Below are 17,782 nucleotides of genomic sequence, written 5' to 3' on the forward strand. Positions count from 1 at the left end.
TTGTCCAACTGTCATTCAAAGCCTTCTGCATTCATTTTAGTCATTGTAATGTCTTGTCTGTTGCCAAAATGTAAAAAACAAATTATCGTATTCCATAAATGCACAGAAAAAGAACTCCAGCAATGTCCCTGCTAGTTATGTTCACATACGGGATGGGCGCACATGGTGCAGCTGAACAATAGCAAATGCGTCCAGCAGGAATCTGAGCACAAGCCAATATCATAGCCTACAGGTTGAGAGGGGGTCCAAATAATTATCACTAGAGAAATGCAAAGCATTTGTTGCGATTCCTGGCTGTGGAGGCCTTGGGCTGGGATCTCTTACCCGGCGATGCTGGGCCCCGAGCTTGGCCCCTCCTTCTCTCGCAGCGGTAGGCTGCCATCTTTGCGGCCGTGCCGCCGCCGCATGTCCTGGGCCTTCTGGCTCAGTGAGGGATTCCCGTCTGCTGGTCCGCACTTCCTCTCCTCCTCTGGCAGCTGCCACTGCACGGGCCGCACCACCATCACTGTCCTTCTCAGCCTCCTGCACCTAGGAAAAGCTCCTGCGTCCCCTAGTGATGACATCAGCGGCTCTGGGTATAAAAGTCAAGCTCTGACAATCAGAACTTGTCTTGGCAACAGGTCATCTCACTCATTCCTGGCGTTGTTCCTGAGTTGCTGCATTCCTGAGTTCCAGTATTCGTTCCTGCCTTCTTCCAGTTCCTGAGTTCTAGTATCCATACCTGCCTTTGTTCCAGTCCCTCCTTCTCCTTGTTCTCTGGACCAACCTTGGCTCTTGTCCCAAACTGCTCCTGACTACAAGTTTGCCACCTGCCTCTGACCCCTAGACCGGACCCGACTACGAGTTAGCCGCTGGCCTCTGGCCCCTGGACTGGACCTGACTTGAGTTTGCTGCCTGCTGTGGCCCCTGGACTGGATCCTAGGTTTTCTTTGTCACACTCCTCACTTGGCCGTCCCCAGGATCATCCACGCAGAGGCCCACCTAAGACCTGTGGGGAACGTGGGCTGGTATTGGCGAAGTTCCTGCTGGCCTCTGCTTCCCGTCTGGCCTCGACTCCCGATGGTGGGGACCTGTGGGGTCTTCCTCACAGGTAGCGCCAACCCCACCTCGGGCCAAGGGTCCACCTCCGCGGCAGCATTTTATTTGTTTTAAATTTTGCAAACTAGTTTGATGAACCCACAAGACTTTATGCAGGTTGGTCACATTAGCTCGACATCCTCAAATTGGTGAATCTGCTTTAGAGTTTGAGCAGGGTCTGCAGTGCACAGATTTGATGCAGATTCCTGAAAATCAGTGAATCCATGTCAGGTTTCCATGAATTACCCCAGTGAAACAGAAAAAAAAAATGTGAAAACTCCATCAAGTTTGAAGCAGGCTGAAATTAGCCTGGGTTGAGCTTTAGCTCAGATTTTGCACTCACCTCTAATAAGATGGAGTGATAGGGACTTTAGAGCCCTAGATTATTTGCTTTGTGTTTCATGAGTGGATGGGAATCTGTACAAGCGAATAGAATACAGGTAATAAACAAATGGAAAAGATGGATGGCTAATTCCTCCTTTGTGTAATCCCCTTAACAGAGTATGTAATATGATGGAATTGGTTTCCCTGTTGCTGTCATCCCTTCCCAATTTGTTTGATGGGTTCAGTATTTGCTAACTTCATGGTGTGCCTTCTAGTCCTTCTATTATCTGAAAGTATAAATAACAGATTCACATTTACCTGTTCTAGTCCTCTCATGATTTTATAGGTCTCTATCCTCTATCATATCCCACCTCAGCTGTCTCTTCCCCAAGCTGAACAGCCCTATCCTCTTAAGCCTTAACTCATAGGGGAGCCATTCCATCCTCTTTTTCATTTTGGTTGCCCATCTTTCTACCTTTTTCAAAGCAACTATATCTTTTTTGAGATAGGTCAACCAGAATTACACACAGTATTCAAGGTGCAATTCTCACCATGGAGCGATCTATAAACATGCTTCCAAATTAGTCCTTTATTTATTTATTTTAAAATGCTTATATTCTGCCTCTATCGAAAATCTCATGCTAGGCAGATTACATCTTAAATCTGGCAAATATGATCATCCCTGGGTCTCCCCCTACCCAGAGCCTCTTGAATAGCTACCAGACTCAAAAAAGGTGCAACACAATTGGGGGTCTCCCTACATTTGTCTTTCTGGGATAGCGATTAGTTGAAGGGACAGACATTGGATATTCCCATAAAAAACAATAATATATTTGTGCAAATAAAGCTACACATTCCCTGGAGTTTAATGATTTGAAACAAGGTTTATGGTACTATCCGAGCACTGCAGCAGATTCCAACTTTTGTAATAGATTGATCAATCTTCCAAGAAACTGTTTTCAAGGACAGGATCACTGGTGCATGCCTGCATTTCATTTGACTCGTTACCTTCTGCAACATCAGTTGCCATTTGCTCAGCAGGTGAGGCGGGAGATGTAGTTATTTGTTTCCTAGCGTATCGATACAGCCATTTTAACTAAAGCACATTAGCTTTCTGCCAGGAGAAATGTTGTAGCAGGAAAAGGAAGCGACGGGGGGGATTTGCTTAAGAAAAAAACCCATCGTGATGTATAAAAACAAAATCCTAGAAATTGTTTTAAAAACATCATTACAGTCTGGGAAATGGGAGAATTTAATCCCATGAGGTTGCAAGCAGGAATTCCAAAAGACTCGGGAGAGAGAACACCAAATGTTAAGGCTGCTGTAATATACATGGAGCGAAAGCAAAGAATACCTGTTTGCCATTGACTTAAACAAGGTCAGACCTAAGCGAATCGGTCTGTGGAGGGAAACTTTTGGCCGCTCAGGGCCTGATGCAATAAGGTACGCTCAGCAAACCACACAGTTTTACCTATAGTTGTCTGCACATTTTTTGTGCATATACATTCGAGTCCTGGATCCTGTTTCTGACCGTGGCCAGTTCAGGTCACTGGGAAGAAGCCCCCAACTGATACTAATGGTGAGATCAATTGCCTGTTGCTCATTTTCAGATGTAAGAGCTGGCAAATCCCAAGTTTGCCTGGTTAAGAATTGCTGTCCTTCAGGAACATGTGAAAACCTTTGTTAAAATCCAACTGTACTATTATACTTGCCCACATTCTTCAGTTGCCAAATTTCACTTATTTATTTTATTTACAAAATGTATATACTGCATAACCTAGCAAAAGACTAAAAGCGGTTTACAACAGTCCATATGCAAATGGTGTCAGAGAGGCATGAGTGTCACGAAACCAGAACAATGCTAAATATTTCTTTTGGGTAACCGAGGCACTTGGCAGTTGTGTAGTACAGGCCAGGAACAGAAATACTCTCATGAAAAGGTGAACAAGGATGAAATGTCAGAGGCAAAATTTACGAAACTGTCTCTGGGATGAGTCAGGACATTTGCAAAACCTTTTGGGTTATGTCCATTCATTAAAAAGTTTCCAATTGGTTCTAAAATTAATCTTTCAGCATGTGTCAAATACACAATAAAGGTATAAATAAATAGTAAGTTCTGCTTCTGTTAACATGTTATAAGCTGGCGACTCAGCGGGATCCCTGTATGTAGGAAGGCAGGCAGATTAGATAAGGGAATGGGATCTTTGGCATCACATTCAGTGTTTGTATGTTATTGAATATTTAAAGGCATAAACAATATAGTTTAAATATTCTAAGCACAGTTTTTAAAATCAAACAAAAAATATTTTCTTTAAATGCTTTTGCTTAAAAGTTGGCATTTTTAGATGAAAAATAGAACCAGAATAGTATAGTTTAACAGAAACATATGGGGTATAAATTTTCTACATCAGATGCTGGTCATTGGAATAAATGCCTAATACTGAATCAAAGCAATCAGTAATATATTTTAAGTCAATAAAACAAACATATGTATGCTCTGATGTTGCCAGTCTGATGTTCCAGAGGCTGTCAAGGACTGGTCCACACTGAAATGCTAAATGAACGACTGAACCCTTACTGGCTTATTCCTAGCAAGATGCTGGGTTTTCTCTCTCACATGTTCACTGAGAGATGATAATTCTCTATGAGAAGAAAGTCACACGTCAGGAGTTCATTGCCTTGGCACTCTGCTCTCCTTTGAACTCCCCTTCAGATACTCGGTCTCACTATAGCACGTCTTCTCTGGCTTCATAAAAGGATCTCTCTCTTTCAGAGACATCAGATTTCAGTCACCAGCAAAAAAAAAGGGGGCAATTTCTGCTCTGCCTGCAGTCCTGCTGAAATGGATAAGTTGCATCAAGCTGTCATGGAGCTGGAGTATGTGCTGGACTCTGTGCCTCATCCTGACACTCTGTTCTCTTCCTGGGAGTGGAGAAACAAGCCTGAGACCGGCGGCTGGAACCTCATTTCACCCCCTTACACCCTGTCTCCTGCGTCAGACGCCTCTCTGGAATCCTGCTCGTCCTCTCCTTGCTCAGCAGTGCTGGAGGTGCCCTGCAGTAGCCTGGCCAGCTACAGATTCGTGGATTTTCCTGCCAGCTCTCTCCAGGGTCCAGGGCAAGACCACCACCAGCAGCAGCAGAGAAGCCCCAAACCCAGGATGTCCGTGCAGCGCCGGAGGAAAGCCAGTGAGAGAGAGAAGCTGCGGATGAGAAACCTGGCCGAGGCCCTGCTCACCCTGCGTAATTTCCTGCCTCCCGTCTACAGCCAAGGAGGCCGACCTCTCACCAAAATCCAGACTCTGAAATGCACCATCCAGTACATCCGGGAACTCTCAGACCTGCTCAACCCCCTCAGCGTGGAATGAGCCTCAGCAAGCCCCTGACTGGACCTTGCAAACCGGGGTTTTGTTTTGTTTTTTTCTTCTCCTGGACAACAGAGAGAGAGAAAAAAAAGACTTTACAAAGTCAATGACTTTTATTTCTTCAACAAGAATATTTGTTGTGTGCGGTGACTGAAGTCTTTGCATTCACTTCTTTCCTTTGCTTTTACGTAAAAAAAAGGATGATAAAAGAAAGGAGTCGTGCAAAAAGCATTCTTAGCTTAAGGGGAACTTTTGTACATAACAAACTTTTGTATTCTCTCAGCTTGAAAGGAGTATTAAGTCGGCGAATTGTAAAATAAACGCGTAAGCAACAATCGGCAAATCATCATATAGCAGGGCAAACTGAAACTGCATGGAGTGCCTCCATAGCACCACCGTGGCAAACTGTGTGCTCCTGTATTCCGCATGGTTTGTTCATTTGTGTATGACCTGAATAGATGTGAAATATCAAAGTTTTCAATGAAAAAAACAAAAAAACCCAAACCCTTGTTTTGAGCAGTTTATCATCTTCTGAGTACAAAACAAGTGCAAACTTAAATAGCTTCAATAGAATAGAAAACTCAATGCAGGCAATTTCAGTTTCTGAAGAAATTATGTTTTGTTTTGAATTTAGAGAACGTCTAACATTTGTAACCTGTTTCCTCCAGGTTAGGGCCCGACGTGGCTAAAAGCAGCATAAATACAATGTTTACCTCGTCTAAAAATACAGATGCACAAAAAAAAAAAATAAAAAATCGGAAGGAGCCCATCCCGAGTTTAGTTATTTTGTAGGCACTACGCAGGAGCAAACAGCCAGAGCAGCTCTTATTACAAACCATGAAACAAGCGCGCTGAACTCTTAAATGACTTTGACTACCAGGCGATAAATGTCTGATCACTCCCCACCATGAAATTGAGATGCCACGTTGTACATTTGCTTACCAATTGATTTGCTGGGATTTTTATTCGGTGTCAGAGACAGTAGTGCATAGCGGACAGGGGTAAGAAAGGTAACACTGCTGGCTGTAGACCGCCCCTGGTTAACCCTTTTGGAAACCAGTGGGGATAATTAAGGTGGCACCACAGATTTTAATACTGCATTATCTCTAAGTGTTCAGCAAAGATCCTGGTTGCTGCCTGCGTTGTCTGCTCACTGGCAAAGAGTGGAGGCTAAAATAACAGGACAAAGCAGTTAGGAGCAGTGCAGGATAGATTTAACTGTTGATTTCTACATTGGTTTTCTGAGCTCTGCATATTTAGTTTCAAATCATGCTATTTTTTTTTTGCCTGCATAGAAGTAACCCGCTCGAATAAATTTTAATGACAGCAAAGCAAAAAAAAAAAAAATTAGGAATATGCAGACCTATGAAAATGAACATTTGATTAAGGAATATTTTGGCAACATATGTACTAATTGCCCTACTAATAAAGTTTTATTTAATCTAAATGTGGTGTACCAAAACATTCTAGAAAATTCCACTGTCAAACGCCACATTTATTTTCCATAATATCAGGAAACTCAGGAGAATTTTTAACAATGTGTCCACAAAAATGTGCTGTGTGCGCACGTGTGAAGGTTTTTCAGCCATTCAATGAAGGTTTCTAATAAATCTGTGCAAAATGAAATTACATACCCATTTATTTTGACCTCGTTAAATGCCTGTCAAAACATATGAGTTGCCGTTTAATTATCCAAACTTCAAATCCTGGGTTAGCCTGGATTGGATCTTCCACATCTTGAGGGCCAGATATAAAAAGAGAGGGTTCTCAGCAGAGCGCAGTTTTACCTACCTAATTTATTCTCGCTGCAGCAAGAAGTTTTGCGCACGTAAACTGTGTGTACTGATTAGCAGCATTGCGTGGAGGCCTGATGCTAATGAAGGAATTCGCTGTTACCTCCCGATGCAGAGAGATGCATAAGCTCAACCTGGCTTTTGTTAACACTCAAAATGTTAACTCCTAGTCAGAGGTGGAGCAAAATTCCTGTGGCCACTGTTAGTTTTGGGGCTGAATCTGGAGTGCATGGTGCAAGGCTCAGTACTTGTGCACAAATTAAGTATTCTGCACCTAAATCATGATTTATGCACAGAAAATCCGATTTGTGCACAAAGCATAATTTCTGTGTGCAATTCACTTTGCTTTCACAATTTAAAATATGTGCTCAACCCATACAAAAGGATGAGTGCACATTTTTACTTGGGTTTGTGTCTGTACATTTTCACATATGGGCATTTTTTTTTAACTCTTGATGCATTAGCATACAATTAGCTTACTTCATCGAAGGTTAAAGTGTTTTGAGTGTGTACATTAAGAATCTGTGTGCCAATTTTCAATGCACACTTTTACTGCATGGATTATTATTTTAGGCCCTGACTCATCTAGGGCTGGGAGCTTTCACAGGCCCTGGGGCAGGGGGCTTGTGCCCATTGCTCAAGTGTGATACCTAGTAGCTGGATTCAGGGACCATGATTGCAGAGTTTCAAAAGGAGCCCTGCTGCATATCCCCAGTCCAGAAACTGCAGCTGCAATGACCAGACTAAGGAGCTGAAGTAATAAGCTGTGCAAAATCTTCAGTGGGTTTTTGTGCAGGTAATTGTGCATGGTGTTCTGTGCTAATCGTACGTGCATATGTAATAACACGTTTAGCATAGAAAAAAACATACACACATGCCCGTGCAATGACCCGTGGCAGGTTTTGCATGAGTGCATGCAAATAGCATGTAAAGGAGGTAATTATCTATGCACAAGCTATGTAGGGAGCTGCGCAGGCAGGGAGATAGGTTAGTGTAGGTTTTTTAAGCGGGGTTTTTAGTACTTGGGTTAGGGTAGGAGTTAGTGAAAATGCCATGGCTCTGAGTGGTGTTGGCTCTTGGCTGTAGCCCCCAGAGATCACTGGTCCATCGCAGGGCTGATCCATGCCGAACGACCCCGGGCACCTGGCGAGGAAAAGGCTGTATGGACACAAAACTGCTAGCAATGGAATAAATGAAGTGGTTGGAGCTGAAATAATTTATTTTTGAATAAGATGGGGCAGATGTAGTCAGCAGCAGTAAGTTAGAAATACCCCTCATGAGTCTGCAACATTTATTCAATTGCACCTATTTTAGTGAGTATTTTTCCCGCGGCTTTCTGCATTGGGCTTTTATGCAGATATTGGCACATGAATTTGGTCTTGTTTGCATTTTTTGTGCATATCTAATTTGCATGCTTATTACATCCTATGGAGATGCCTGATTTTGCTGCGCTCACTGTAAAAATAAACACAGAAATTTGTAACAATTTCAGTGCAGGTCTTATTACATCGGCCCCTAATATTTGGGGTGGGGTGAATATAAAATAGAGGGAAAAACCCCAGGTAGTTGCAAATAATGGTTCATGGCACAAGATCCCTGTCCTCCTTACAACTTAACTGGAAATGCAAATGAACAAGATGAAAGTGCTTGGTCAAAAACCCCCACCCACACACCTTTCCCTTCAGTTTGCATTTTTTATCCCAAAAATGTGACTCTTGGTGCATCATAGTGTAGCACAGTGGTCCCCAACCCTGTCCTGGGGGCCCACCAGCCAGTCGGGTTTTCAGGATTCCCACAATGAATATGCATGAGAGAAAATGTGCATATTATAGAGGCAGTCCATGTACTTCCCCCTGAGGAGGTAGGCAGGGTAGAGATGGGAGAATGTGATACCTCCTACCTGAGGTGGAGTGGGGCAGAGGCAGAGAGAGCAAGGCAGGGGGTGGGGAGGAGTGGAAGTCAGGTTCTCTTGATGAGGCAGTGATTCCCCTCGTCCTGAGGCAACTAGAGTGAGGCAGAGGCAAGAGGAGAGAGGCAATTTACCCCAAGGGGGCATGTCAGATGAAGAGGAAACAAGGTACCTTCCCTAGGCAGAGAAGTGGAGGGCAGGATACAGGAAAGAGTGGGACAAGGGAATGAGGCATCTCCACTTGAGGTGGGGTAGAACAGAGGCAAGGGGGCAGCCACCTATTGTGAGTGTGCTACACTAGTGTTCCCCAACCCTGTCCTGGGGGCCCACCAGCCAGTCGGGTTTTCAGGATACCCACAATGAATATGCATGAGAGAAAATTTGCATGGACTGCCTCCATAATATATATACACACACACCCCTTCTGTGCCTGCCATGGAATAAAATCAGGACTCCATCAAATTGTCCTTCTTGGCATGGAGCACTATTGTCACTATTTATGTGACTACTATGCTGCTGGTTTCAATTGCTTTTGCCAGTGAAGATCTGGTACAAAGTATTATAGACAAAAGACAGAAATTGAAATTTAGTATAGTTAGATTGCTGAGGCTTTAACATTTTTTTTGTTAAAGTGTTAATATATACAGTACTACATTTGTATTTTAAAGTTTCATTTACTAGTTGGCCTTCATACTCAAATGTATATATCCTTTGTTAAAAATACAAAGTTCAGAGGCCCTACATATGTTGAGAAAATGGAATTACAGCACTGCTCTGGCTTTTTTTGGACCAGCCCCCACTCTGAATTGATGCAATAAATTATCAGCTTTATTACAATGCATGTGCCTCATTATTTCTTTCCTGATGTGCACTCTTCTACTGTCATCAACAACTAGAACTGGATGCAGGCAGCAGACAGATCATGCTTACTCCAGAATGTCAGCTTTCAAGCCCAAAACACTCAAAACCACTTATCTGCCCCTATTCTATAAAAGGCAATAGGAAAAAGTAAGTATGAATAAAAATACTAATCTGCCATTCTTAGTGAAAAACAAAAAACAACACACCACAAACCAGCCAAAGCCAATGCACTTTTACATTTATAAGGAAGTACCAAAGAAAGTTATACAGGGATTAGGGAAGTGCCAAGTGTATCCTGGCTGCTGAAGAAATGAACAAGAAAGGATTTCAGACACCATTGCATGGCACACTTTGCATTGCTCAGAAGTGTTGCTAAAAGTACTTAAACAATGTAGGGGATGAGCACAGGCCAATAAGCTCAAACATCCCGCCCCCTGGCAATTTAAATCATTATAATTAAACAAATAATCATGATCACTCATACAACGTCCCTCACCTCCACTGCCTGTCAGTTTCTGTTAGTTGCCAAGTGGCCTTAGGTTGCAGATGATGGGAACATTTGTTGGCCTTTCATGTGTAGAGTTCCGGGTTCTGTGAGGCAGCTTGGTCCTGCCTGGCATCTTGCCTGGCTAACACAGAGGATGAGGGGCAAATGGAACATCTGATGCCTGACCAGGCTAAAACTGATGATGGGAACTGAAGTGGGGAGTGGGAGCTGGGGCAGAGTATGACAGGACCTCTGACTCTAGGACCCAATTCAGGGTGAGGAGCTTCCATGCTGCCTTGCAGGTGGAAATACTCTTGGATCTTCTGACAATAGTGTTGCCAGATTTCTCCCAGGTGCATCTCAGACACTAGTTTCCCATAGTTCCTGTAGTAAGGGAGCAGGTTGGTGGGTACGACCTGCATAGGAGAGACTGAATTATGCAACAGGGTACAGACAAATTAGTCTACAGAATCCCACATCTAAATTTATTTATTTATTTATTTATTTAACAATTTTTATATACCGGCATTCGTAGGACACATCATGTCGGTTCACATTTAACTGAGAAAGGAAATTACAATGAACGAGGATAGAGAGAGTCAACGATATTACAATGAACTAGGAACAAGGATAGAGAGAGTCAACGAGCAAGGATACAACTTTGTAAAACGAACTGGATGATGATTATGCATGTTAAGAGTAGGTATGCATCAGGATGTAAAGGATGCATGTACCCTTAAGAACTTAACATATGAAATTATTTACAATAATAATATTAAATGTAGGGGCAGGGAGAAGGGAAGGGGGGGTTAGGGGGGGCAGCAGAGGAGGGAAAGGAGAGGAGGGGGTAGGGGTATAGGAGAACGTTAAGGCAATGGCACTTTCAAGGAAAGGCTGTTTGTAGGAAGAGAGGGGAGGGGTAGGGGAGAGGCAGCAGGGTGCTGGGGAAGGGTGGGGGGAGGGAGCAGGGGGGGAGCTGGGAAGGTGAGGGAGCTAGAATGGTAGGGGAGAGGGGGGAGCTGGGAATTTTATTTATTTTGGGATGGCGAAGGGGAGGAGATAGATTCAGACCATGAGATTTTGAACTCTGGCTCACAATTTTACACTAATGAGTTATTAATAGAGACCTTCATTTTTAGTTTTATATTATTTTTCCCTGGAATTTATCAGTATTTATTACATCAAGAACAAAAATAATATTTACCTGTCATTTTATTAGTCATTCTCCACTGACCTCCCACTTTTTTATACTTGTAATAAACACTAATACATTCCTGATTAAAATAAAGTAAAATCTGAAAAAAGGTCTCTAGCTATTAATAATCTCTGTCAAGCAATGCAAGTTTCGAGACTTTGGTATCTCTGGCTTCATTTTCTGCCTCACTATCTTTTTTTCTCATTATGGCTGTTTTTTTGTTGGTTTTCCTTTTCCTTCTCTCTCAAGTTTTCTTTTTCTTCTTCTTTTTTTTTTTTACTTTTGTCCCTTCCTTCAGCAGTGGATATTTTGCTAATACTTCATCTTCCCTTGCTCCCTTCTCTGGCTTCTATTGTTCCTGTCTCTTCCTATCTTCCTACCTTTTTTCCCCTCAGTTCCTCTTCTCTTTCTCTTCTGCAATTGGCAAGACTAGAACTGACTGCAGCAACAATTTCTCTAGTTTCCTAATGAGGGAAATAGGCTTATAGACATTTGGGAACACTTGCACTGGCACATCCACAGCACCAGTGGTCCCTACTATCTCCTTTGGGTTAGCTGGATCACCTTCAGACTTACTATGACAACTTCTGCTTCCTGAAGAAATGAAGGCTTTGCAGGGAAAATATTTGCAGGCAGCCTTTACATCTCCAGCAGGAACAGAAGGTCCCAGTAACAAGAAGAATGCACTGGGTTGCAACAATTCCTTCTGCACTTCTTTTGCAAACAATTTGCTGCAGTACTCCTTGCACTGTAAATAATGGGGAGCCACCTCTACTGCTTATGGCAGTCCCAGCATTGATAGCTGATCTTGGTAAAGGCATCATCAACCCTGAGCCAAATATTCCCACAAACGCAGTACAGGGTAGGGTTGTCTTGCTGGTATGCCATACCTGTCTGCAGCATGGAAGGTGAATGGCAATGGGCCTTCGGGATATGGTACCTACTGGTATGTCCTGTCCTGAATTGGTATGGTTGCAATTTTGTTTTTTAAACAGCAGCCCCAGACATGCATCATGCTGTTGAAAGCAACCTGTGACAAAATCTGGTACTTGGTAGAAAAGTCTTTCAAAACCCTCAATGCACAGCATTGCAGTACAATTCACCACGTCTCTTTCTTGATCTGCACTACACCCTGCTCCTTGTGCTCATCACACGGCAGTCAGTGTTGTTTGTGTAGAGGACATGATGATGTGGCTCCTTGGCAATCTCAGTGCCTATTGGACAACACATGAGGGAAACAACATGTACGAGGTTCTTCCTGATCGATTTTGCATGCTCTGCTCTAAATATGTCCACTACAGTGGGAAAGTGTGGCCATCTTATTAATCTCACAGTTCTCTCAATGTTACGCCTCTCCAGCCATCCAAGATTTCCTATCTGGGGAGGGGGATGAAGAATATCTCCTAGGCTTTGAATGTTGTTCATTAGTTAGATTCAACACTGAAGTCTCGAGTAAGGACACAGCAGTAGTAATCACACTGTAAGCTAATTTGGTTTCCACCATAACTTTTACTGATTAATGATGGAAATTTGATGAAGAGACCGAGTTGCAAGTTGTTGGAGGTTTTTAAATATATTTTTTACAGTCCATTTACAGCTCTTGTTTCTCTAATAAAGCTGTGCCTTTAAACATCCAATTTGTGATGTTTCTGATATCAGTTAATTCTTTGGTTCATTCCAGACTTTGAGGATAGGATAATCATAACCCAGTTAACATATCATAAAGTAAAAGTCCCTTATCTTATACCATAGCCCAGTTGTTCAAACATTACTTCTTCTGCTCCTTTCTCCTTTCTGTCCCATTAGTAACTAGAGGGCACCTCCATGCTCCATCTGGGGAGGGGGGATGCCACAAGTCTCCTCAGTTTTCCTTCTCGACTGCAGTAATTGTGCTGTGTGCAAACCCAGCACAATTATTACAGTAGAGATGATGGAAAACTCCTCTACTCCCTGCAGGGCTTCCAATAGTCCATTGGATCACTCTCTGTTAAAGACTCCCAGCTCCTTAGGATGGCAAAAAAAAAAAAACCAAAACCCAAAAAACTCTTGAGAACAGAAAAACTCAAAAGGGAGGGAGGAAGGGAAGGGAAGGGTGGATACAATTTATTTCACCCAGACTCAAAAGAACAAAAATGACACCCATTCCTCTTGACCAAACTCAGGCTTTAAACTGAGAAGTTCAAGGGTCCTTTCCCAAAGCAAATTACCAGAAACAGGAGCAGAAACAGACTGCTCCTGATCCTGAACGGACTAACTCAAGATCCACAACCTCAAATGATGGCACTGGGTTTAATAGTCAAGACTCCATCATTTCAGTCTCCCACCCGGGGGAGATAAAACCTAACACTCTACTGCTCCCATTCCCCCTCGTGTAATGGACAAACTTCTTAGTAGGAACCCATAGTGTTCTCTATATGTGACTTAACAGCACAGGCTGAGACACTGCTCTGCTGTGTGATCAAGGTCAGCCAGCCCTGAAGACAGCAGCTTTAGTACTTTTTCTGGTTTGTCATTAACTTCAAAATGCATTTTAAACCCCGATGCATTACTTGAATAAGTGCTTTATGCGCTCCCTTATGGGATTAATTGTACAGTATATTTGTGTGTGGCACATAAGTAAGCATTTCCTAGAGATGGATGAAAAAAGTGGGAAAAACATCTCTAGTGTAAGCAGCTAGCAAGGAAAAGCAGAGAGCAGACGGAGTCAGTTAATCCTGCTCCATGAGTTACACTAACAAAACAAATACCACCGCAATAATCAGGAACTGGTATTTTATAGCCACCAAACACGCTTGTTTCCATGCTAGAAAAGGAAACTAGAATTGATAAAACTGGTTGAAATGCATACTATGCAGAAACCTCCTCTCATGGTAAAAACCTTTTAAACCAAACCCAGCGCACTGCAGTAGAGAGAGAGATTTAGAGCTCCCTCCCAGATAGCTATGAAGTGTGAACTCTTTCTGTAAATTAGCATCACTATAAACTTCAGAAAAAAGAAAAAGATTAGCATTTAGTACAACAATGCTATGATAACTTCTATTTTGCCTATAGTTCCAGAAGCCTGGCTTCTAGAATGAGTCCTTACAGAGCAAACAAATAAATGTTTGCTCTGTAATTGGAGGAAGAATGGAAAGTGTGCCTCCTAAAGCTGTTTAAACTTTTCAACATCAGTCTTTGATTGCTCACAAGCAGAATGTGATGTCCAGGATTTCAGACACCTATGCCAGGCTTCCGTTCAGCTTCTGGTGACACGGGATAGAATAACATGCCGAGCATCAGTAAGGACATGCAGCCATAAAATGTTCTACCTGAAAGGTAAACTATGGGTTTAAAAAAACATGAAGCACCTGTTGCCTTAGCTAGGAACACAGTTGCTGTGTTTTGACTTCAACATGTTTGAATCCCACTGGACACAAGAAGTAATCATTATTCTCGCTTTCCATTGATCACCATTCTGCCCAGGATCTCAGGGCCTCTCATAAGCATGAATTTGTGGGTGGAGGTGACTTTATTATGCATCAATTTTCTGTTTGTTACAATCAACCAGCAGTGGGACCTATATAGATCACCCCTGTATAGGGAGGACAGTGTTATTTCTATAGCATATTTGCATTTAGTAAATGATGGCATATAAACGACAAATGACCCATCCATTCTGCCCAGCAAGGTAGTTAGGGTAGTAATTGCTGCTGCATTGTGTGTGTTTAAAGCACTGTATAAGAAACAGCACATGGGTACAATTTCCCTGACCTCAGGACCAATGTAATAAAACAGCATCAACCCTTTTAACCTGTGGTTTAGGATGGGTTGTTCCATGCCATTATAAACCCAAGATCTAATCAGGGCTTTAGTGCAGAACACCCTCCCCCAACTAAAACCCAGGTTAAAATCCACAGTAGGATTAGCACGGAATATGCAAATTCAATATTCATAAAGGAATTTGGTATTCCCTTGCAATGGAGGGAGGTGTGCTAAAGTGCGACTGCTTTGTGAGAAATTTTTTATCACGGGGGAAATTTAAGGCCGTGGTCAGAGCAGGCAAACCGTTGCATGATACTTGGGCAAGGAACGTGGGAAGAGGAATAGCAAAATGAAAACAAGGGCTGGGCACTGTGCCAGAGGAGGTGAGAGGGAGGGATGAATGCTGCAACAATATAAAGTTTCAAGAGATACACCCACAAAACAAATCACTTCCTGACCCAAAGAAACCCCGCCTAAGAACACTTCTGAAGTCTCCCCATCTAGCCCTCAGAAGGGTCCCACATTTAACATTATTTACAGTAACCTTTGTCTGCAGGGAAAGCTAACAGCCTTTAGCATCCTCTTATCTGCCCTCAGTTCATTAAATAACCCTGTATGCATCAATGACCCTGGATTTAATAAAATGACACTGTACCCCCCCAGCACAGCGACAGATGCTGTCAGACTTACAACCAAATTTAATTCGTATGACTGGCTTTGAGAACACAATTACACAACCGATGAACATAACCAGAGCAAAATTGGCTGCTACAATCTTGGAAAATTAATTTTGTTATTTTAAGCATGCAAGTTACACGTAATAGGAATAAGATGCCAAACCTCAATGGTTATGTAATATCTTATTTGATTCTGTCATAGGGAAATGCAGAACATGAACTAGGGATAGGGGAAAGCTGGTTTTTTTTCTGCAATATTCTTGTCACTTTTAGTTAGAGATGTCGCCGTATTGCAGCAGCACACTTTTACTTTAATGACATGCAAATAAAAAAAAAAGAAGACAAAAGCGCACATTTTCCATTTAGCTTGTTTCTATAATTTTATGCATAGGGTATTCGTCTATCATTGCATCCTGCAGTAACTGTGTGAGTAAATCAGAGCCTGTGCTAAAATGTAGCTCTGATGTTACATCAGTCTCCTCAAGAGCCAAGTTCCAGTTGTGGGTACAAAGATAAAGGAGAGGTAAGTGGAGAGAGAATTCCTGATGTTGGCAGATTGGCCTCTCTATTTCAGGTGAACTTTGCCAATTAGTAAATGAATTGGCTCCTGTCAGCTTAACTTATTTGCTCGAAATCATGGTAGGAGTGGTGGAGAGAGGAATGCCACCTGGATTTGCAAGTATGACAACTGTGAAGGGGTGGGGGAAGAACGGCAACCACTTTGAGGAATGAGGGAAAAGTGAGGGGGAGGGCTTTCCGAAAAATAATAAAAACTGATGTATGGACAGGGCTACAGCTACCACTCTTTACTGAAAAAAAAAAAGTTGTGTGTTTAGAGTCACTGAATTTTGAGTAGCATATTATAAGAAATGATCTTTTACTATTTATAGTAAGAATTGTGGCTGATGGAACAAAGGAAAAAGCATAATAGAAACTAGGGACGTACAGCACCAACATTTTTGTTTTGCTTTCTTTTTTTTGTTTGTTTTGTTTTTATGTGGTTTGTTTAATGTATTTTTCAGTTTCATTCGTTCGCCACATTGCAAAATAAACATTAAGCAAAAAACCGCCATCACAAAAAACAAACAAACCTACCACAACAGGATTCTAGCTGTCCTGGCCAGGCCTTCCTAGGCCAAAAAATAGCCCCGAGCCCGGGCTAGACCCCCATGCCTTTTGGCCAGGGAAGGCCTTGTACTCCCCCCAATGACATTATTAGGAAAATATCTAATAAACTTTGGGTAGGAGGCTATTTTCTGTTCATTGCATTTGGAAAATACCTAATAATTTTGGTTTATTTTTGTAGGAGGCTATTTTTTGTTAATTGCATTTAGAATGAACCAAAAATAGACTCAATCTGTTGATTTTTTTTTTTTTTTTTGCATTTGTTAGAAGCAAATGCATATCCCTACTAGAAACCTAGGAGGTCACGATTCACATGGTTTGGCTGGGTAACTATAGCATAACCTAACCAAGAACCAAACTTTAAATATTTCCTCTTTCCCCAGTTAAAATTTTGTCCAGATACATTTTGTTTGGGTAATGAATTAGTGTAAAGAGAGACAGCACTATGAGCATTCTAGGGGTAAAGCTTAACTTTATCCACTAAACTCTAACATTCAGCACGACCAGGCTAAAGTTAGCTAAGTAACTTACAGGGTCATTTATCAACTCATGTTAAGGCATTTTCGCATGCAAAAAACACCTTAACGCATGTGATAAGCACCACAATGCATGGTGCGATGCAAATTTTTAAAACGGGAGGAGTTGGGGCGGGATTTCCACAAAAGTGGGCTGGCTTTGCAAAGCTATAATGCACAATATCACACAGTTTTAATGCTGAAAGCAATTACACATTTTTCATTTGTGTTAAGCTGTGTGATATCATGTGTTATGCCCATAATGCAATTTGCAATTTTTTTCACAAATTCTGTTTGAGCATTTTTAGGTTGAGGAAGGGCCTGAGATGAGGGACAAGGTGAGGGAGAGAGCCTCTAGGGATGGCACCATGGTCATCAGCTATTTATGCTACTGTAGGAGGCCCACCTAATAACTCAAGGTAAGGTTTAGGTAGTAGTGTAGGGGTTAGGGGCCACTTTTACATGCAGAGTGAGACGTATGAACAGAACAGTGCACTCTTGTGAAGATTTGATGTCCTTCGGAGTGAGGAAACTCATACAACAATGAGATTTGTACAAGGTTCTCTCAACCTAGCTTGATGTTACCCAGGTAGAGACTCCATCAAGCTAGATTGAGAGAATATTGTACACATCTCATTGTTGTGTGAGTTTCCTCACTCCGAAGGACATCAAATCTTCAGAAGAGTGAAATGTTCTGTTCATACATCTCACTCT

General features: G+C 42.2%; 1 protein-coding gene across 1 annotated transcript; it reads left to right on the forward strand.

Moving 5' to 3' along the window:
* The first annotated feature begins 4,243 nt into the window (after window positions 1-4,243).
* Window positions 4,244-4,768, forward strand: LOC115082528 (mesogenin-1-like). Its single transcript, XM_029586756.1, has one exon. The coding sequence runs from the start codon at window positions 4,244-4,246 to the stop codon at window positions 4,766-4,768; it is 525 nt and encodes a 174-aa protein (XP_029442616.1).
* The last annotated feature ends 13,014 nt before the right edge of the window (window positions 4,769-17,782 follow it).

This window comes from Rhinatrema bivittatum, unplaced genomic scaffold (assembly GCF_901001135.1).
Source record: "Rhinatrema bivittatum unplaced genomic scaffold, aRhiBiv1.1, whole genome shotgun sequence".
Lineage (NCBI taxonomy): Eukaryota > Metazoa > Chordata > Amphibia > Gymnophiona > Rhinatrematidae > Rhinatrema > Rhinatrema bivittatum.